Here is a 15,379-nt window from a genome sequence, read left to right on the forward strand (position 1 = left end):
TTGAGTGTAATTTTATTTAAACTTTACCTCACATTTTCCACAAATTATGACCTTATTAGAGAGCATCACATGGAGCTTTATGTTGATACCTTTTCCAGTTCAGGGTCTTGCAGAGGAAACTGGGAGGTGTAGTGTCTGAACTCGTCCTCAGTAGAGACTGGGATTGGACTGTAGTTGTCCTGATCCAACACCTGCCTGCAGAGGACAAAATAAATCACATTTTACTAAATAATCGCCCATCTTCTCCTTTCCAAGAGGTCAACAGGAGTGACAAACACACATAGATGTTATTAAAGGTCCACAATGATCCCACTGGGGGTCGCTCTGCTGCCTGAGGTTTTTCTGCAGAGTTCGGACGTTCCAGCGTTCCATGGAGAGGCCGTGAACCGGAGAGCGCTCCTCGACCAACAATACAACACAACAGTGACACCTCCTCTGGTGTCTACAGTATTAAACAATATGAGGCTCCACTTGGTGGAACAACTAGGTACTACAGCTAAAGAAAATATTTTCAAAATGACCCAAAACCCATCCAAGTTTACTTAAAATCTGTCCAACATAACTCAAAACTTGTCTATAATGACCAACAGCTTGTTCAAAATGACTCAAAATGAGGCCAAAAAGACAGAAAAATTGTCCAAGGCTGTTAAGAATTAGTCTAAAATGACTCACGACTTGTCCATAATCACCATATCTATCTATCTATCTATCTATGTATCTATCTATCTATAGTCTATCTATCTATCCATCTATCTATCTATCTATCTATCTATCTATCTATCTGTCTATTTATCTATCTATCTATAGTCTATCTATCCATCTATCTATCTATCTATCTATCTATAGTCTATCTATCTATCTATCTATAGTCTATCTATCTATCTATCTATCTATAGTCTATCTATCTATCTATCTATCTATCTATCTATCTATCTATCTATCTATCTATCTATAGTCTGTCTGTCTGTCTTTCTGTCTATCTGTCTAGAGGTCAACAGGAGTGACAAACACACATAGATGTTATTAAAGGTCCACAATGATCCCACTGGGGGTTGTTCTGCTGCCTGAGGTTTTTCTGCAGAGTTCGGACGTTCCAGCGTTCCATGGAGAGGCCGTGAACTGGAGAGCGCTCTCCGACCAACAATACAACACAACATTCCTGTGGCTTCCCCAGTGTGTGTGTGTGTGTGTGTGTGTGTGTGTGTGTGTGTGAGTGTTTGTTTGTCCGTTCTCACTGCCCAACTCCCACTGGTGTCTCTGGACAAAAGCGTTGGCGAAACAATGGCGTGTCGAGCCCCAACACGTTCTCCTGTCAGGGCACTGCCCATTCTCAGTGTTCCGGACGTTGTTTTAAAACACTTCCTCGCTCTCCGGCTGCTCGTAAAACTTCAAAACCAGCTACAATTCCCACAAAAACCAAGCGCACAAGCTCACACTTGTGACCCGATGACTGGAGAGTGGAAGGTCAGTGCAGCACGAGTGTTACCAGCTCACCACAATAGACAAATATCTCAAGGTCATTCCAGATTAAACCAACCGAATCTGATCAAACTTCACCCCTGACCTCCTCAGAATCAGACGATTCTTTATCTACAGGAACTTCATTTATTGAAGCAAAGTTCTACCTTCATACTATGAATAGTTCCAGAGTTCGAGGTCCTTGAAGTCTATAGAGTTTGGTCCAAATTTTTCACTTTTTAATGGACTTCTTCCATCACTTCTAAACCTCAGAACTTCAAAACACATCTGAGTTCTGATAAAAACTGAAACCAGATCAGTTTTACATACACTCCAGGTGTCACAGTCTAAATGTTGGTATTTTGAGGTCATTTGGACATTTTTTGCATTATTTTTAAAACAATTTTTGACAGTTTTGAGTCATTTTGAACAATTTTGACCCATTTTTGGACAAATTTTAATGATTTTTGTATAGTTTTGAATCATCTAGTCAATGTTGGAGTCTTTTTGAACAAGTTTGAAGTCATTTTAGACAAGTTTCAAATTGTTCTGGATCATTCTTGAGTCAGTTTGGACGATTTTTAACTAATCTTTGTCAATTTTTTAGCTATTTTGGATAATTTTTGAAGTAATTCTGGTCAGTTTTGGAGTCATTTTGGCAGCTTTACATTCACTTCAAGTGTCACAAAATATTTTTCAACAAATCTAAATGATTTACGGGCTTCAACATAGGACATTTTTAAAAATTATTTTCCTTTGAAAATGAAAAATACACTTGTACAAATTCCCATAATATTTGTTAAGTATTTTCATTTTTTCCACAAAGTGAATCATGTTTATCAGATGATCCTGGTATCTTCTGTGTGTAAAAATGCTCCTTTCATTGTCTAAAACCACTGACCAACCACCTATCACACATGCTGATATGAACCTGGAAATTTACCTTAAGACAAAAAATTCTCCAAAATTACTCAAGATTTGTCCAAAATGACCCAAAATTACTTAAACTATGACAAAAACTTCTCAAAAAAATGACTCTAAATTTGTCCGAAATCATTTAGTTCTTGTCCAAAATGACCAAAAAAAACTCAAAAAATGTGTTCAAAATGCAAATTTCACACTTGTTAATGGACTTTTTCCATCATTTCTGAGGCTCAGAACTTCGTATGTCAAAATGTAAATATTAAATCATATTTTTGTTGAAATTAAAGGTTATTTTAACCCACATTTGATACCAGGATCATTGTTCTAGCCATAATCCAGGCTACCAGTGCTTGTTCCTGTAAAAAGTTGCACTTTCCACCTCTAACAAAAGCTTGAAAAATGACTAAAATGACCCAAAATTTGTCCAGAAATGACAAAAAAGCCAAATGCAGCTTAAAAAGACTCCTAGATAACTTGAAAAATGTCCAGAATGACTCAAACTAAAGTATATAAGCCTTGTACATCAACAAAAAATGCAAAAAGCAGATTCTTAAATGTGTTTGTCTGTCTCTGCTTCATGCTAACTTTACACTGCCAACGTCTAATTAAAAATGTGAGCAACAGTTGTCTATAATGACTAAAAATGTTGACAATTCCACAGCCAGAAGATGCTTTTATGAGGTGCATTTAGTCTTTAGACTGTGACACCTGGATTGGATGTAAAACTGCCAAAATGATTCCAAAATCAACCAAAATTACTTCAAAAATAACTGAAAAATTTACAAAGATGAGTTAAAAATCATCCAAAAAAACTCATAAATGATCCAGAACAATTTCAATCTCATCTAATATGACTTTAAACTTGTTCAAAAACACTCCATCATTGACAAAATGACTCAAAACTACAGAACAATTGTTAAAATTTGTCCAAAATGGGTCACAATTGTTCAAAATGACTCAAAATTGTCAAAAATCTGTTTAAAAATTATGCAAATAAAATGTCCAAATTACGGCTAAATACCAAGATTTAGACTGAGACACCTGGATGGATGTAAAACTGATCTGGTGTCAGTTTTTATCAGAACTCAGATGTGTTTTTCCTCCTAAATGTCATGGTTCTATCTGGTGGATTGATGAAGTTCTGAGGCTCAGAAATGATGGAAAAAGTCCATTAAAAAGTGATAAATCTGGACCCACCTCTATGGACTTCAAGGACCTGGAACTCTGGAAGGTAGAACTGTTTCATTAAATAAGGTTCCTGTAGATAAAGAATCAGCTGATTCTGAGGAGGTTCAGGTGGAGGTTCTGGTTGGTTTATCTACCTGAAGGTGATGTTCCACCTCTTGAGCAGGATTTCTCCGTACTGTTCCCTCATCTCCAGCAGCATGTCGAACAGCTGGGACACTGGGAAACCATAACCCTGCAGAGGAAGGAGAAGAAGGGGGTTGAGTAAATTCAGTAAATACCAAAATAAATATCTACACACTTTCATTCACATCCTTTGAGATCTGCAACCGGACATTTGATTTGTTAAAGAGACAGTTTTTGAGTCTGAAATGGAAAAAAAAAAAAAGTGAAAAAAGAAGCAAAATGAGAAGACAAGAAGAAGACAGAAGAGAAAAAGATGAAAACCATGAAGAACTTGTTTGTGAACCAGACAGAAGGTCTATCCTCAGACTGGCAGAGATCCATTTAGAACTACATGTTCTGAACACATTCATGGACCAGAAGTTCTGATCAGAGAGTCCAGAACCTCCACAACGTTCTGCTTTAGGAGATAAACCAGATAAACATCAGACCTGCAGAGTGTCGGCAAACAGGACGATGAGGTTCTTCAGATCCAGGACCAGGTCTGGGTCATCGCAGTACGACTGAGGAGCAGAGAACTGAGAGTTAGAACGTTTGTGGACAGAAAGATGGATTTTATGAACATTTATGGACAGAAAGGTGGATTTTATGAGCTTTTATAGACAGAAAGCCGGATATTCTGTGCATTTCTTGGACAAAAAGGTGGATTTTACAAGAGTTTGTGGACAAAAATGTGGATTTTCTAAACATTTCTTGGACAGAAAGGTGGATTTTCTGAACATTTGAGGACAGAAAGGTGGATTCTCTAAGTGTTAGTGGATAGAAAGGTGAATTTTCTAAGGGTTTGTGGACAGAAAGGTGGATTTTGTGAGTGTTTGTGAACAAAAATACGGATTTTGTGAATATTTGTGGATAGAAAAGAGGATTTTCTGAGTATTTCTTGGACAAAGGTGGATTTTACGAGCGTTTGTGGACAAAAAGGTGAATTTTATGAGCAATTGTGGACAAAAAAAAGTGGCTTTTCTGTGTGTTTGTAGACAAAAAGGTGGATTCTATTAGAGTTTGTGGATTTTATGAACATTTATGAACAGAAAGGTGTATTTTCTGGGTGTGGAGGTTCTTACAGAGTGCGTCCTCAGAGCAGCGATGATTTTGGACAGAGCCAGCTCCCAGAGCTCCTCTACGTACGCTCTGTTCACCAGACCCTGAGTGGTGTGAAGGACGTGATCTTCCACCACAAAGAAGCTGCAGACAGAACAGATGGAGAAGACGGGAGTTAATCATATACCAAGGACAGACACAGTCTGCTTTCTGGTTCCTCCTTATTTCTTGGTCATTTTGAATACTTCTAGACAGTTTCTTGATTGATTTACGACAATTTATTTGTCATGATGGATGCATTTAGAAGTAGTTTGGACAGTTTTTGTCAACGTGATTAAGTTTCAAGTCATTTTTGACAAATTTTTCATCATTAAGGGCCATTTATTGTCCTTTTGAATCCTTTTGGACAATTTCTTAGTCAATTTGTAAAAATTTGAATGTATTTTGGATATTGTTTTATCCTTTTTAATATCTTTAGAGTCCTTCGGGACAATCTTTGAGTCATTTTTTTGTCGTTTAGAATAGGTTGGGAGTCACTCTGAATCATTTGCTGTCATTTTTCAACTATTTATGACTCATTCTAGACACATTTGAAGTCATTTGGGGTATTTTTCTGCTCTTTAGAAAACGCTTTGAGTCATTTCTGACAAATTTTTAATCATTAAGGGCAATTTACTGTCCTTCTGAATGCTTTTGGAGTCCTTCAGGACAATCTTTGAGTCATTTTGGACAAATTAAACTTTGTCATTTAGAATATGTTGGGGCTCATTCTAGACACATTTTAAGTCATTTGGGGTATTTTTTTGTCATTTTTTAGCTATCTTTGAGTTATTATGGGGAAATTTTACATCATTTTGGTATGTTTTTAACATTCTGAATGTGTTTTAGGTCATTTTGGACAAACTGCAAGTTATTTTGGACATTTTTCTGTCCTGTAGAAACGTTTCGAGTCACTTTAGACAGGTTTTGAGGCCTGCTGGACACATTCTGTCATGTTGAATATGTGTTGAGCCCTTTTGGACAATATTCAGGTCATTTTGGACAACTTTTTGTCAGAGGTGAATCGTGCAAACGACACATAGAGACTGAATAAACACATGAAGCAGCCAATATTCTTGGTTTTGGTTCCTCTTTTCCTTCAGGTGCTGCTTTGTGATGCAAAACGTCCGCAAACATGAGTTACAGTCAGTTTGACAACTTCTGAATCATTCTGGACATTTTCTGAGTCACCTTAGACATATTTTAAGTCATTTAGGATGTTTCTTTGTAATTTCTGATGTGTAATTTTATATTTTTTAAATCTTATTGCCAGCAGCTGAAGCAGGACCAGATTGTACGATGTGATTCCACCTCTTTTTGAACTTGTTTACTTTGAAAACATTTATCTAAAAGCTTCACCAACAGAAAATAAAGGGCATAGGGCACCTGGTGGCCAAGCCTCGGGGCCCTGTGGGGCTCGGTCGGGGACAGCACGGAAAAGTAACCCGTGGTCGCCGCCCGGTGGGCCCACCACTCACTGGGCAGGAAATCGGGGTCGGGTGCTATGCCCACCGGGCAGTAGGCAGGAGCGGGTGTCTAGGCGCACCGCCCCCTGGTGGTGTAGAGTAGCCGTGGGGACGTGGAACATCACCTCACTGGCAGGGAAGGAACTTGAGCTGGTGCAGGAGGTGGAGTGATACCGGCTAGATATAGTTGGGCTCACCGCCACGCATAGCAAGGGTTCTGGAACCAGAATCCTGGAGAGGAGTTGGACTCTCTCTCTTTTTCCGGAGTTGCCCAGGGTGAAAGGCACTGATGGAAACCGATGGATTGCTCCGTCTGGGTTGGGGGGGGGCTTCCCCAAGCGAAGGAGTTCAAGTATCTCGGGATCTAGCTCTCAGTTTACCATCCATCTACGTTCCAACCCTCACCTATGGTCATGAGATCTGGGTAGTGACCCAAAGAATGAGATCATGGATACAAGCGTCTGAAATGAGCTTCCTCCATAGGGTGTCTGGACTCAGCCTTAGAGATAAGGGGAGAAGCTCAGACATCCAGAGGGAGCTCAGAGTAGAGCTGCTGATCCTTCACCTCTAAAGGAACCAGCTGAGGAGGTTTGGACATCTGATTCAGATCCTCCAGGGAGACTTCCTTTGGAGGTTTTCTGAACACGTCCTCCTGGGAGGAGACCCCGGGGTAGACCCAGAACCCTCTGGGGGGATTATATATCTCATCTGGCCTGGGAACGCCTCGGGATCCCCCAGGAAGAGCTGGAAAGTGTTGCTGGGAGGAGGAACGTCTGGAATGACCTGCTTCATCTGCTGCCTCCACGACCGACCCCGGATAAGAGGAAGAAGATGGATGGAGTTTAATTCTGTGTCGGTGAATGTATTTTAAAGAGCATAAAGAGTCAATAAAAGGATGTTTCTCTTCAACAACGAGTGCAGATGATGAGATGAGAGTTGGAGGACGTCGCTCTCCTGCAGATGTAAAAACCAGACCTTTGGGCGTGTCTGTGTTTGTAGAAGCTGCTCTCAAACAGACTGAAGGAATAACAGCCTCCGTCACACACACTCCATCAGCCGGCAGCGCTGTGAGGATGGAGGGATGGATGGAGGGATGGATGGGAGGGAAGTCAGCGGGCACAGAGGAAGGAAGCGGCCGGAGATGAAAAGATGTCAGACGGTCAGAAACCAGTCAGGAGAAATGAAATGAGGTGTCGCTAAACGCTCAATGTTTGCTCTCACTCAGAGTTTCTCCTTCTCACGCCGTCTGAAGCCAAGTTACACAGAGGAGAGAAGGATGGAGAGGAGGCTGAAGATCATCATCACCAGAGCTAAATGTACTCCTCTGACCACTGGGAGGTCCACCTTATGGAGCTCCAACATCACATCAGTCAACAGCTGGATGATAAGGGTCATCACGGTGACCAAAGGAGGGTCTGTGGTTACCATGGTTACCACCAGGACAACAGATAGACGATTTAACAGTGGCAGAGACACAAAGTGACCACAATAAGACACAAAAAACAACCACACAGAGATGAAGAAGTGCCACAAAGAGATAGAAAGTGCCACAAAGAGATAGAAAGTGCCACAAAGAGACAAAAACAGACACAAAACAACCACAAAGAGGCAAAGATAGACAAAAAGTACCACAAAGTGATGCACAACACTCCCAAAGAGACACAAGATAAGTGAAAAAACACAATCAAAAAACAACAATGAACGAAAAACAACCACAAAGAGACACAAAACAACCACAAAGAGACAGAAAAGAACCACAAAGAGACGGAAAAGTGCCGCAAAGAGACAGAAAGTGCCACAAAGAGACAAAAACAGACACAAAACAACCACAGAGACACAAAGCAACCAAAAAAAAGACACAAAACAACCACATACAGACACAAAACAACCACAAAGAGGCACAAAACAACCACAAAGAGACACAAAACAACCATAAATAGACAAAATACAACCACAAAGAGACACAGAACAACCAAAAAAGAGACAAAACAACCACAAAAACAGACACGACAACCATCAAGAGACAAAACTACCAAACAAAAAGACACAAAACAACCACAATGCACCACAAATGGTCATAAAGATACATGAAAACGCACCCAACAACCAGAAAGACACAAACCCATTTACATATATATATATATATATATATATATATATATATATATATATATATATATATATATATATATATATATATATATATATATATATATATATATATATGATTTTTGGCCACACATTTATCTCCATTCTATCTAAGATGTACTGTCAGTGTCAGCGTTTGGACACAGTTTAGGATTTTCAGCTCGTCACAAATGGAGTTTGGCTTGTTTCTGTATTGTCTGGGAGCATGGTGAGTGTTGCAGGAGCACTGGGAGCAAAGAAAATCTCAAACCTGCTGCTGGCAGCAACATTTAGATCAGGTTTCTGGTTATTTCTACATACACTTTATCATTGTGACATTCTGGATGAGACGGATGGACTTACCCAACAATCTGATTGAAGTACCGCCGGTATCCCTCTAGAGTTTCATGCTGGAAATGAACAAAAAGGAGGAAAAACAAAGGCAGGGATGGGAAGGAACAGAAGAAGAGTCCAATGGTAGAGGAAAATCACAAATAATTAGTGGAACATAAACTCACTTGGCAACAGAAAACACAGATTTAAAGCTAAATGTCTGAATGTTTCTCTTTGTTTTCTACTTCCTTCAGTATTTAGTATGAGGGAGTGTGTGTGAGGCTACAGTAGCTAGCAGTGTGTATGAGGGTCCAGTAGTTAGCGGTGTGTATGAGGGTCCAGTAGCTAGCAGTGTGTATGAGGGTCCAGTAGCTAGCAGTGTGTATGAGGGTCCAGTAGTTAGCGGTGTGTATGAGGGTCCAGTAGTTAGCGGTGCTCAGACATACAAACACAGCGAAGGTGGGGATCGTACCATGTTAGAGTGAGGCTGCAGCACCAGCCGAGCCTGTTTCCTCCTCTGCTTTCTGTAGTAGTTCTCAAACACATCACGCAAACCCTAAAACACAAACTGTAGGTGAGAACCAGAGGATGGATGGATGGATGGGTATTACATGGATGGATGGATGGTTGGATGGATGGGTATTACGTGGATGGATGGATGGATGGATGGATGGATGGATGGTATTACATGGATGGATGGTATTACATGGATGGATGGATGGATGGGAGGATGGATGGTTGGATGGATGGGTAGATATAATAAATGCTTCATATTAAAACATTAAGGAGGAAAACTCAGAACATTGTGCTGTAGAGTTGATGTGACTACAGTTTCTATCAGACCTTAAACAAGTTTTTGAGCCCTTAAAAGTCGAATGTTGGTTTAAAACCAAAGTTAGAACTGAAGAAAGTTGAGATACAGAATCAGTTTGAGTCTCTGTTGTCATATCTCTTCCATTACACAGAAGCTCTTATGACTCTTATCTGCCCCAGTCAGCGGTGAGCTCAGATAACTGCTCCGGGGAGGGCAGATAATCTGCCCCATTAGCTCCACAGCAGACCACCACTGGTGCACATATCTGCACTGCTACTGTACATGTGCTGCCTATTTTTACTGCAGTATCTCAGCTGCTATCACTGAGATAACATTCACTGACTTCAACAAACACGCCACTGTTCCACCGGCTAACATCTGCCCCGTTCTAGTGGCTTTTAACTCCAGTAAGAAGCCGCTATACTGCATGCTGGTTCCATTGCAGTGTGTTTGGAGCTGTGTCCAGTGCATCATCCTGCAGCTCATCTGCATAATGTAGACTTGACTTCCACCTTATGCAAATTCGATGCAGCGTGTGGAGATCCGACGCATCACGAAACTTTCATCAACCATCTAAACCAGCCACAGGTGAACTAAAACCAGCAGATTCTTTCTCATCTCAAATGCTTTCAGAAACACTTTTCGCTGAAGTGTTCTTGAAATGAAAGAGAAAGTTTGCGGCTGAATCGCCATGTTGCACTGGAAAAAATGCCCCTCTCAAAACAAGAAAAAAACTTATTTCAAGGAACGATATATTTAGAATACTGAGATCTTATTTTAAGCTATATTTTACCAGGATGGTCAAGCTTAGGGTCTTAAAATAAGCCAGACATGCTCTCCAGTTGTACGCCACCTTGGATTGTGCTACATTCACTAACTTTTTGTCCTTCATTGTGGCTCCCAGTATAAGTCAGACTCTTCTGATGCTTGGAAGAAAAGGAAAGCCGTCTCCATGGAAGTGAAATTAGATAGAATAAAACGCTGGGAACAGGAAGAAACACCGACCAACATGGGTCACGTTGTAAAAACAGGTCAACATATTCTGTTATCTTCTAGTAAAATGATTCATACATGCATGAAAGTCATTGGTATTCATGAATTTATGAGGAACTGATCGATATCGTGATGCACTGAACGGCTCATTTACATTTTCTCTGGCATTCCGATTTATGGCAGAAATCAACTTACATCAATCTGTAGGACTGGAACTCTGATGTAAGTGGAGGACCTGCTGTACTCTAGTTTAGTACTGTGGTAGATGTGTGTTTATGGTACACTGCCCCCTGCAGTCTGGGAGCAGATGCCACATGGAGTATAAAAGCCTTGCATGTTCTTCTCGATCAGACTTCCAAGCATCTCATTTCTGCGTCATGTTTGTACGAAAAGCAGAACTCAGCCTTGAAGCCACGTGTCCACTAGATGTGTTTTTCCTGCACGTAAACGCGCCACATCTGAAAATCACCCGCTTGGTAGCCGGTCACTAGCGGCCACTAGTGGTCACATGACGACGCTTTCAGCTGGAGTCTGGTAGAAACATTGGACCAACATGGCGGCTTGGCCGCAAACTTTCTCTTTTATTGTGAAAACAGTTCAGCAAAAAGTGTTTCTGAAAGCATCTGAGGTGAGAAATAATCTGTGCAGTAACTGAATCTGTCCTGGTTTTAGTTCACTGATGGCTAGTTTAGACGTTTGATGAAACTTTCGTGATGCGTCTGACCTCCGCACACCGCATTGAATTTGCATAAAGTAGAAGTCGAGTCTATTTTATGCAAATGAGCTCCGGAGAGCTGCACCGGATCACAGCTGGAAATGCACCGCAACCGGATCAGCATGCAACCAGCAGTGCATCTACATGCAGGAAAACCACATCTAGTGGACACACGTCTTTTACTGCTGCCTTCCCTCTCAGTGTTTACATGCATCAGGACTCGGCCCACATCTCCAGTCCATGTGCAGAGCAACAAAGCAGCATTGTTCGGCGTGGAAAATCGTGGACTTTAAACATGGAAAAGAGAAAGAGGAAAGAAGGAGACGAGGAGAGAGTGGAGGTCTTGATTGCAAATGGGATTCCTCATCCAGGTTTGCTAGAAAAATAAATGAAAGTGCTGCGAGTCTGCACATTGGACAATCAGACTGTTTGTGATTTTCCAGACCTCCTCCTCTCTCCACTTTTCTTTTCTAACAGTAAATCCACTTCTCTGCCCAGTGGCCTGTCATTCAGCGAGCTGCGACGCCGCTCTAATGGATAAAACAGCTTCGGCGTGTGTGACCTGGCGCGTTCGTCCAACGAAAACAACTCGGTGCATTTTAATCCAGAGAAAGGAAATATCTCAGAGTGGCGTTGGAGTGAACAGAGGGTGACCTCAGGGGTGAGCAGGTCAATCCTCTCAACACCTCCCCAAGACAAAACACACTCCTCCATCCCCCCTCTCTAATCTCTGCTGTGTTTTCGCCCCGGCCTTCCTGTTTTTGCCCCTTTAACCTGCCCCTGAACTCGTCTCTTCACTCCTTATCGCCCTCAGCTGATTCACTCTCTCTTCCTGGCCTTCACCTCCCGTCGTCACCGCCACTTATTCATCGCTGAACTTCTTCTCCGAGCTCCAAATAATCACCATCAGTCCCATTCTTCCCTCATTAATCCCCCCTCCTCGGCTTTACATCAAACTGCCAAGTTTCCTGCCGTCCTTCCTCCCACCTGACTGATGTTTGCAGGTCATTTATCACAGTTTAAACACGAGAGGCTTTAAACTAGGGACGTCCTGATCAAGAGTTTCTGCTCCAGATCCGATCTGAGTCATTTAATAATCAAAATCTGCTGATAGAGTCCCGATCTGATACCATTTTACCGATGATACAACTGTAAGTGGTTGGTCAGAACAAGTTCTAGACAATGAAAGGAGCATTTTTACACACACAAGATACCAGGATCATCTAATAGACATGATTCATTTTCTCTGGTTTTCAGTCATTTTGGACAATTTTTGAGTCACTTTGGAGAAGTTTTTGTCTTTTTAGACAAGAACTGTATCATTTTGGGTAAATTTGGTTGAGGGAAAACTTAAAATAATTCTCCAATATGTACATTTTCTTGAAGACTCTTCACTTGAGTCATTTTAGAGAAGTGTTTGATCATTTTAGACACATTTTTAGTAAATTTAGAGATGGTTTTTGTCATTTTGGACAAGAACTGAATGATTTTGGACAAATTTGGAGTAATTTTTTGAGAAGTTTTTGTCATGTTCGACAAATTTTGAATAATTTTGGACAAATTTGGACAAAAGTTTAGTCAGTTTGGACAGGTTTTGGGGTCATTTTGCTTTAGTCTTACATCCGAGTATTCAAATGTCAAAATTAACATTCAGATACTACAACAATGTCCAACTATTTGGGTCCAGCCTTAGTGCTCAGTCGCTTTTGGTTTCTCTGAGTGGTCTTAACATTTTAGTCTTATGTATGTGTGTGTCTATATATATATATATATATATATATATATATATATATATATATATATATATATATATATATATATATATATATATATATATATATAAATAGTGTTATAGAAATTGACCTTCATCTGTTTTCTTGCTAAATGTGAAATGACTCAGACCGGATCATGGCCAAAAAGACTTGATCTGGACATCCCCAACACTAACATTAATCTGGGGAATTTTTTGCAGAATTTTAGGATTTTTGAATTTCAAATTGACCTGTTTTAAAGTTTGAAAATGTAGAAAAATCAATATTTTCACAGTGAAACTTCTGATGTCCACATTTTCAACATTTTTGGGAAATAAAACAACAAAAACATGAGACAAATGACAAAAAAAGACAAAACATAACAAAAATGAGACAAAAAGTGAAAAAAATAAGACAAAAAAATAACAAAAAAAAAACACAAAAAAACCCCACAAAAAAAACCCCAAGCAAGACAAAAATGAGACACAATATGACCAACATCAGACAAACGACACGAAACAAAACAAAAAAGAGACACATTTTTTGGTGGGAAAAAAAGAAATGTTAAAAATGTTTCTTAAGAACATTCACATAATAAGCAAAATCGAGTGAAATTCGCTGGATTTTGGCAGATGTTTTTGTGAATGTTCTTAAGAGAATATTAGCAGTTTTATTGATATATATGTAATCACTTTGGATATTTTTAGGATTTTTTTGGAAGATTTTTACTCATTTTTAAAAAATATTTACAGGAATTTTCTTGCCAAATTTGGGGAATTTAAAAAAAAAAATCTAACTTTCAAGGGAAACGTTTAAGGAACTATTGGAATTTCCTTCCTGAAGGTTTTGCAAATTTTCAAAAATTTGGGGGATCTTTTTTCCTGAATTTTGGGATTTTTTTCAGACAAGGAAACAATATTTTTTGGACCCGTAAATGAGGACAACAGGAGGGTTAACTTAAGTATCCATATTTGGCTCCAGCATATCAATAAGCTAAGAAAACCTTTTTCAGTCTTTCTCCTCTTCTGTCACCTCTCTAAACCTTTCCTAACCTCTCCCTTCTCTGGTTAAACCTCACCAACCTCCTCATTCCATCATCTCGACCCTTTTAGCCTTTCTCTGACCTCGCTCCTGCTTTTCTACTCCTCCCTCCATCGCTCTTTTGCCCGTTCACTTTCTCTTTCCTATCAGAGTTCATGCACTTCCTGTCCCCCTGCCACAAACCTCCAGAGACACACACTCAGACACACAAACGGCAGAAACACTCGACCCTGTGGCCCGGTCACAACCCCTGCAGACGCACCGAGAAGGTCCACACCTCCACCACGTCGCTTCCACTCTGCCTGAGAAGAGACACACTTGTTCTCCCAGCAGACCGTTTGGAGGGAAGCCAGGCCCGATTCGAGGCCTCGCCGAACAGAACCGAGCTAATCTCTGTGTTTGTTCACCCCGAGGACCGGGTGAGACGACGGCGAGGCGTCAACAAGTCCCAACATGACTAGAGTAGCTGTTTCAAGAATGATCTCTGGCTCTGCTACGATCTAAAAATAAGGTTTGGGCTCAACAGGACAAATTAACAAAGCAGTAGACATCAGTCTTTGTGAGTTATGACACCCTTTAAAGGAATGATGTTTCACTCATAGAAATAAAGCTGTTCCAACAAGTTTTTCCCTGTTATTTAAAACAAATTTTTAGGTGCTATGTACCTAATTACCACAATCATAACCACATAAGTACTAAAATATTGGAAAAATTAGGTCCAGTTATTTTCTACTAGAGTTTTTGGCTTTTTCATGTTTGAAAAAAAATGTGTTGAGGTTTAACAAGAAAAATTAACACTTTGTGTCTTTTAAAGTTAGAAAAAACACAAATTAAATTATACTTAACCTACAAATGTCATTGAGTTAGAGGAATTAGGTTTTCCTCTACAATTAAAGGTATGCATACTTACAATATTAAGTTAATGCAACATTATTACGTCAACTAAAGTCATCAAAATAATGTTTAAAACTTTGAAGTCTTGTCTAAATCAATAAATTCCACTTCTTTTTTTTATCTTGCAACCACGGAAGTAATTAAGTAATTGATTTATTTTTGAAAGTGAGCACTAATCTAAAAAAATTAACCGAACAGATTGCATCAATCTTAAATTACGCTACAACTTATCGATGTTCCCTAAACGTCTAGCATGCAAACAAAGGTTACTGCAGTGTATTAACTCAGACAGGTGTGTAAAATCAGGATTAAAATTCCATTAACTGTGTGGTTCTAAACTCTTCATTTGCTCTGAGAAAAATGTGACCAAAGTTAACAAACTAAGACCCAGTGAACTTTATGGTTCATTCTTGAC

General features: G+C 39.9%; 1 protein-coding gene across 4 annotated transcripts in view; it reads right to left on the reverse strand.

Moving 5' to 3' along the window:
• Positions 1-15,379, reverse strand: part of exoc6b (exocyst complex component 6B) — a 121,254-nt gene that overhangs the window by 70,311 nt on the left and 35,564 nt on the right. For all 4 annotated transcript variants that reach the window (XR_008600536.1, XM_023297830.3, XM_023297832.3 and 1 more), the window contains exons 9-14: positions 9,229-9,312; positions 8,787-8,833; positions 4,815-4,935; positions 4,182-4,253; positions 3,705-3,802; positions 90-195 (exon numbers count right to left, since the gene is read on the reverse strand). Coding sequence is in view for 3 of the 4 variants with exons in the window: in XM_023297830.3 (XP_023153598.1) it covers positions 90-195; positions 3,705-3,802; positions 4,182-4,253; positions 4,815-4,935; positions 8,787-8,833; positions 9,229-9,312 (528 nt within the window). In the remaining variant the exon portion in view is untranslated. The remainder of the gene's footprint in view (positions 1-89; positions 196-3,704; positions 3,803-4,181; positions 4,254-4,814; positions 4,936-8,786; positions 8,834-9,228; positions 9,313-15,379) is intronic.

The sequence above is a fragment of the Amphiprion ocellaris genome, chromosome 23 (assembly GCF_022539595.1).
Source record: "Amphiprion ocellaris isolate individual 3 ecotype Okinawa chromosome 23, ASM2253959v1, whole genome shotgun sequence".
NCBI classification, from domain to species: domain Eukaryota; kingdom Metazoa; phylum Chordata; class Actinopteri; family Pomacentridae; genus Amphiprion; species Amphiprion ocellaris.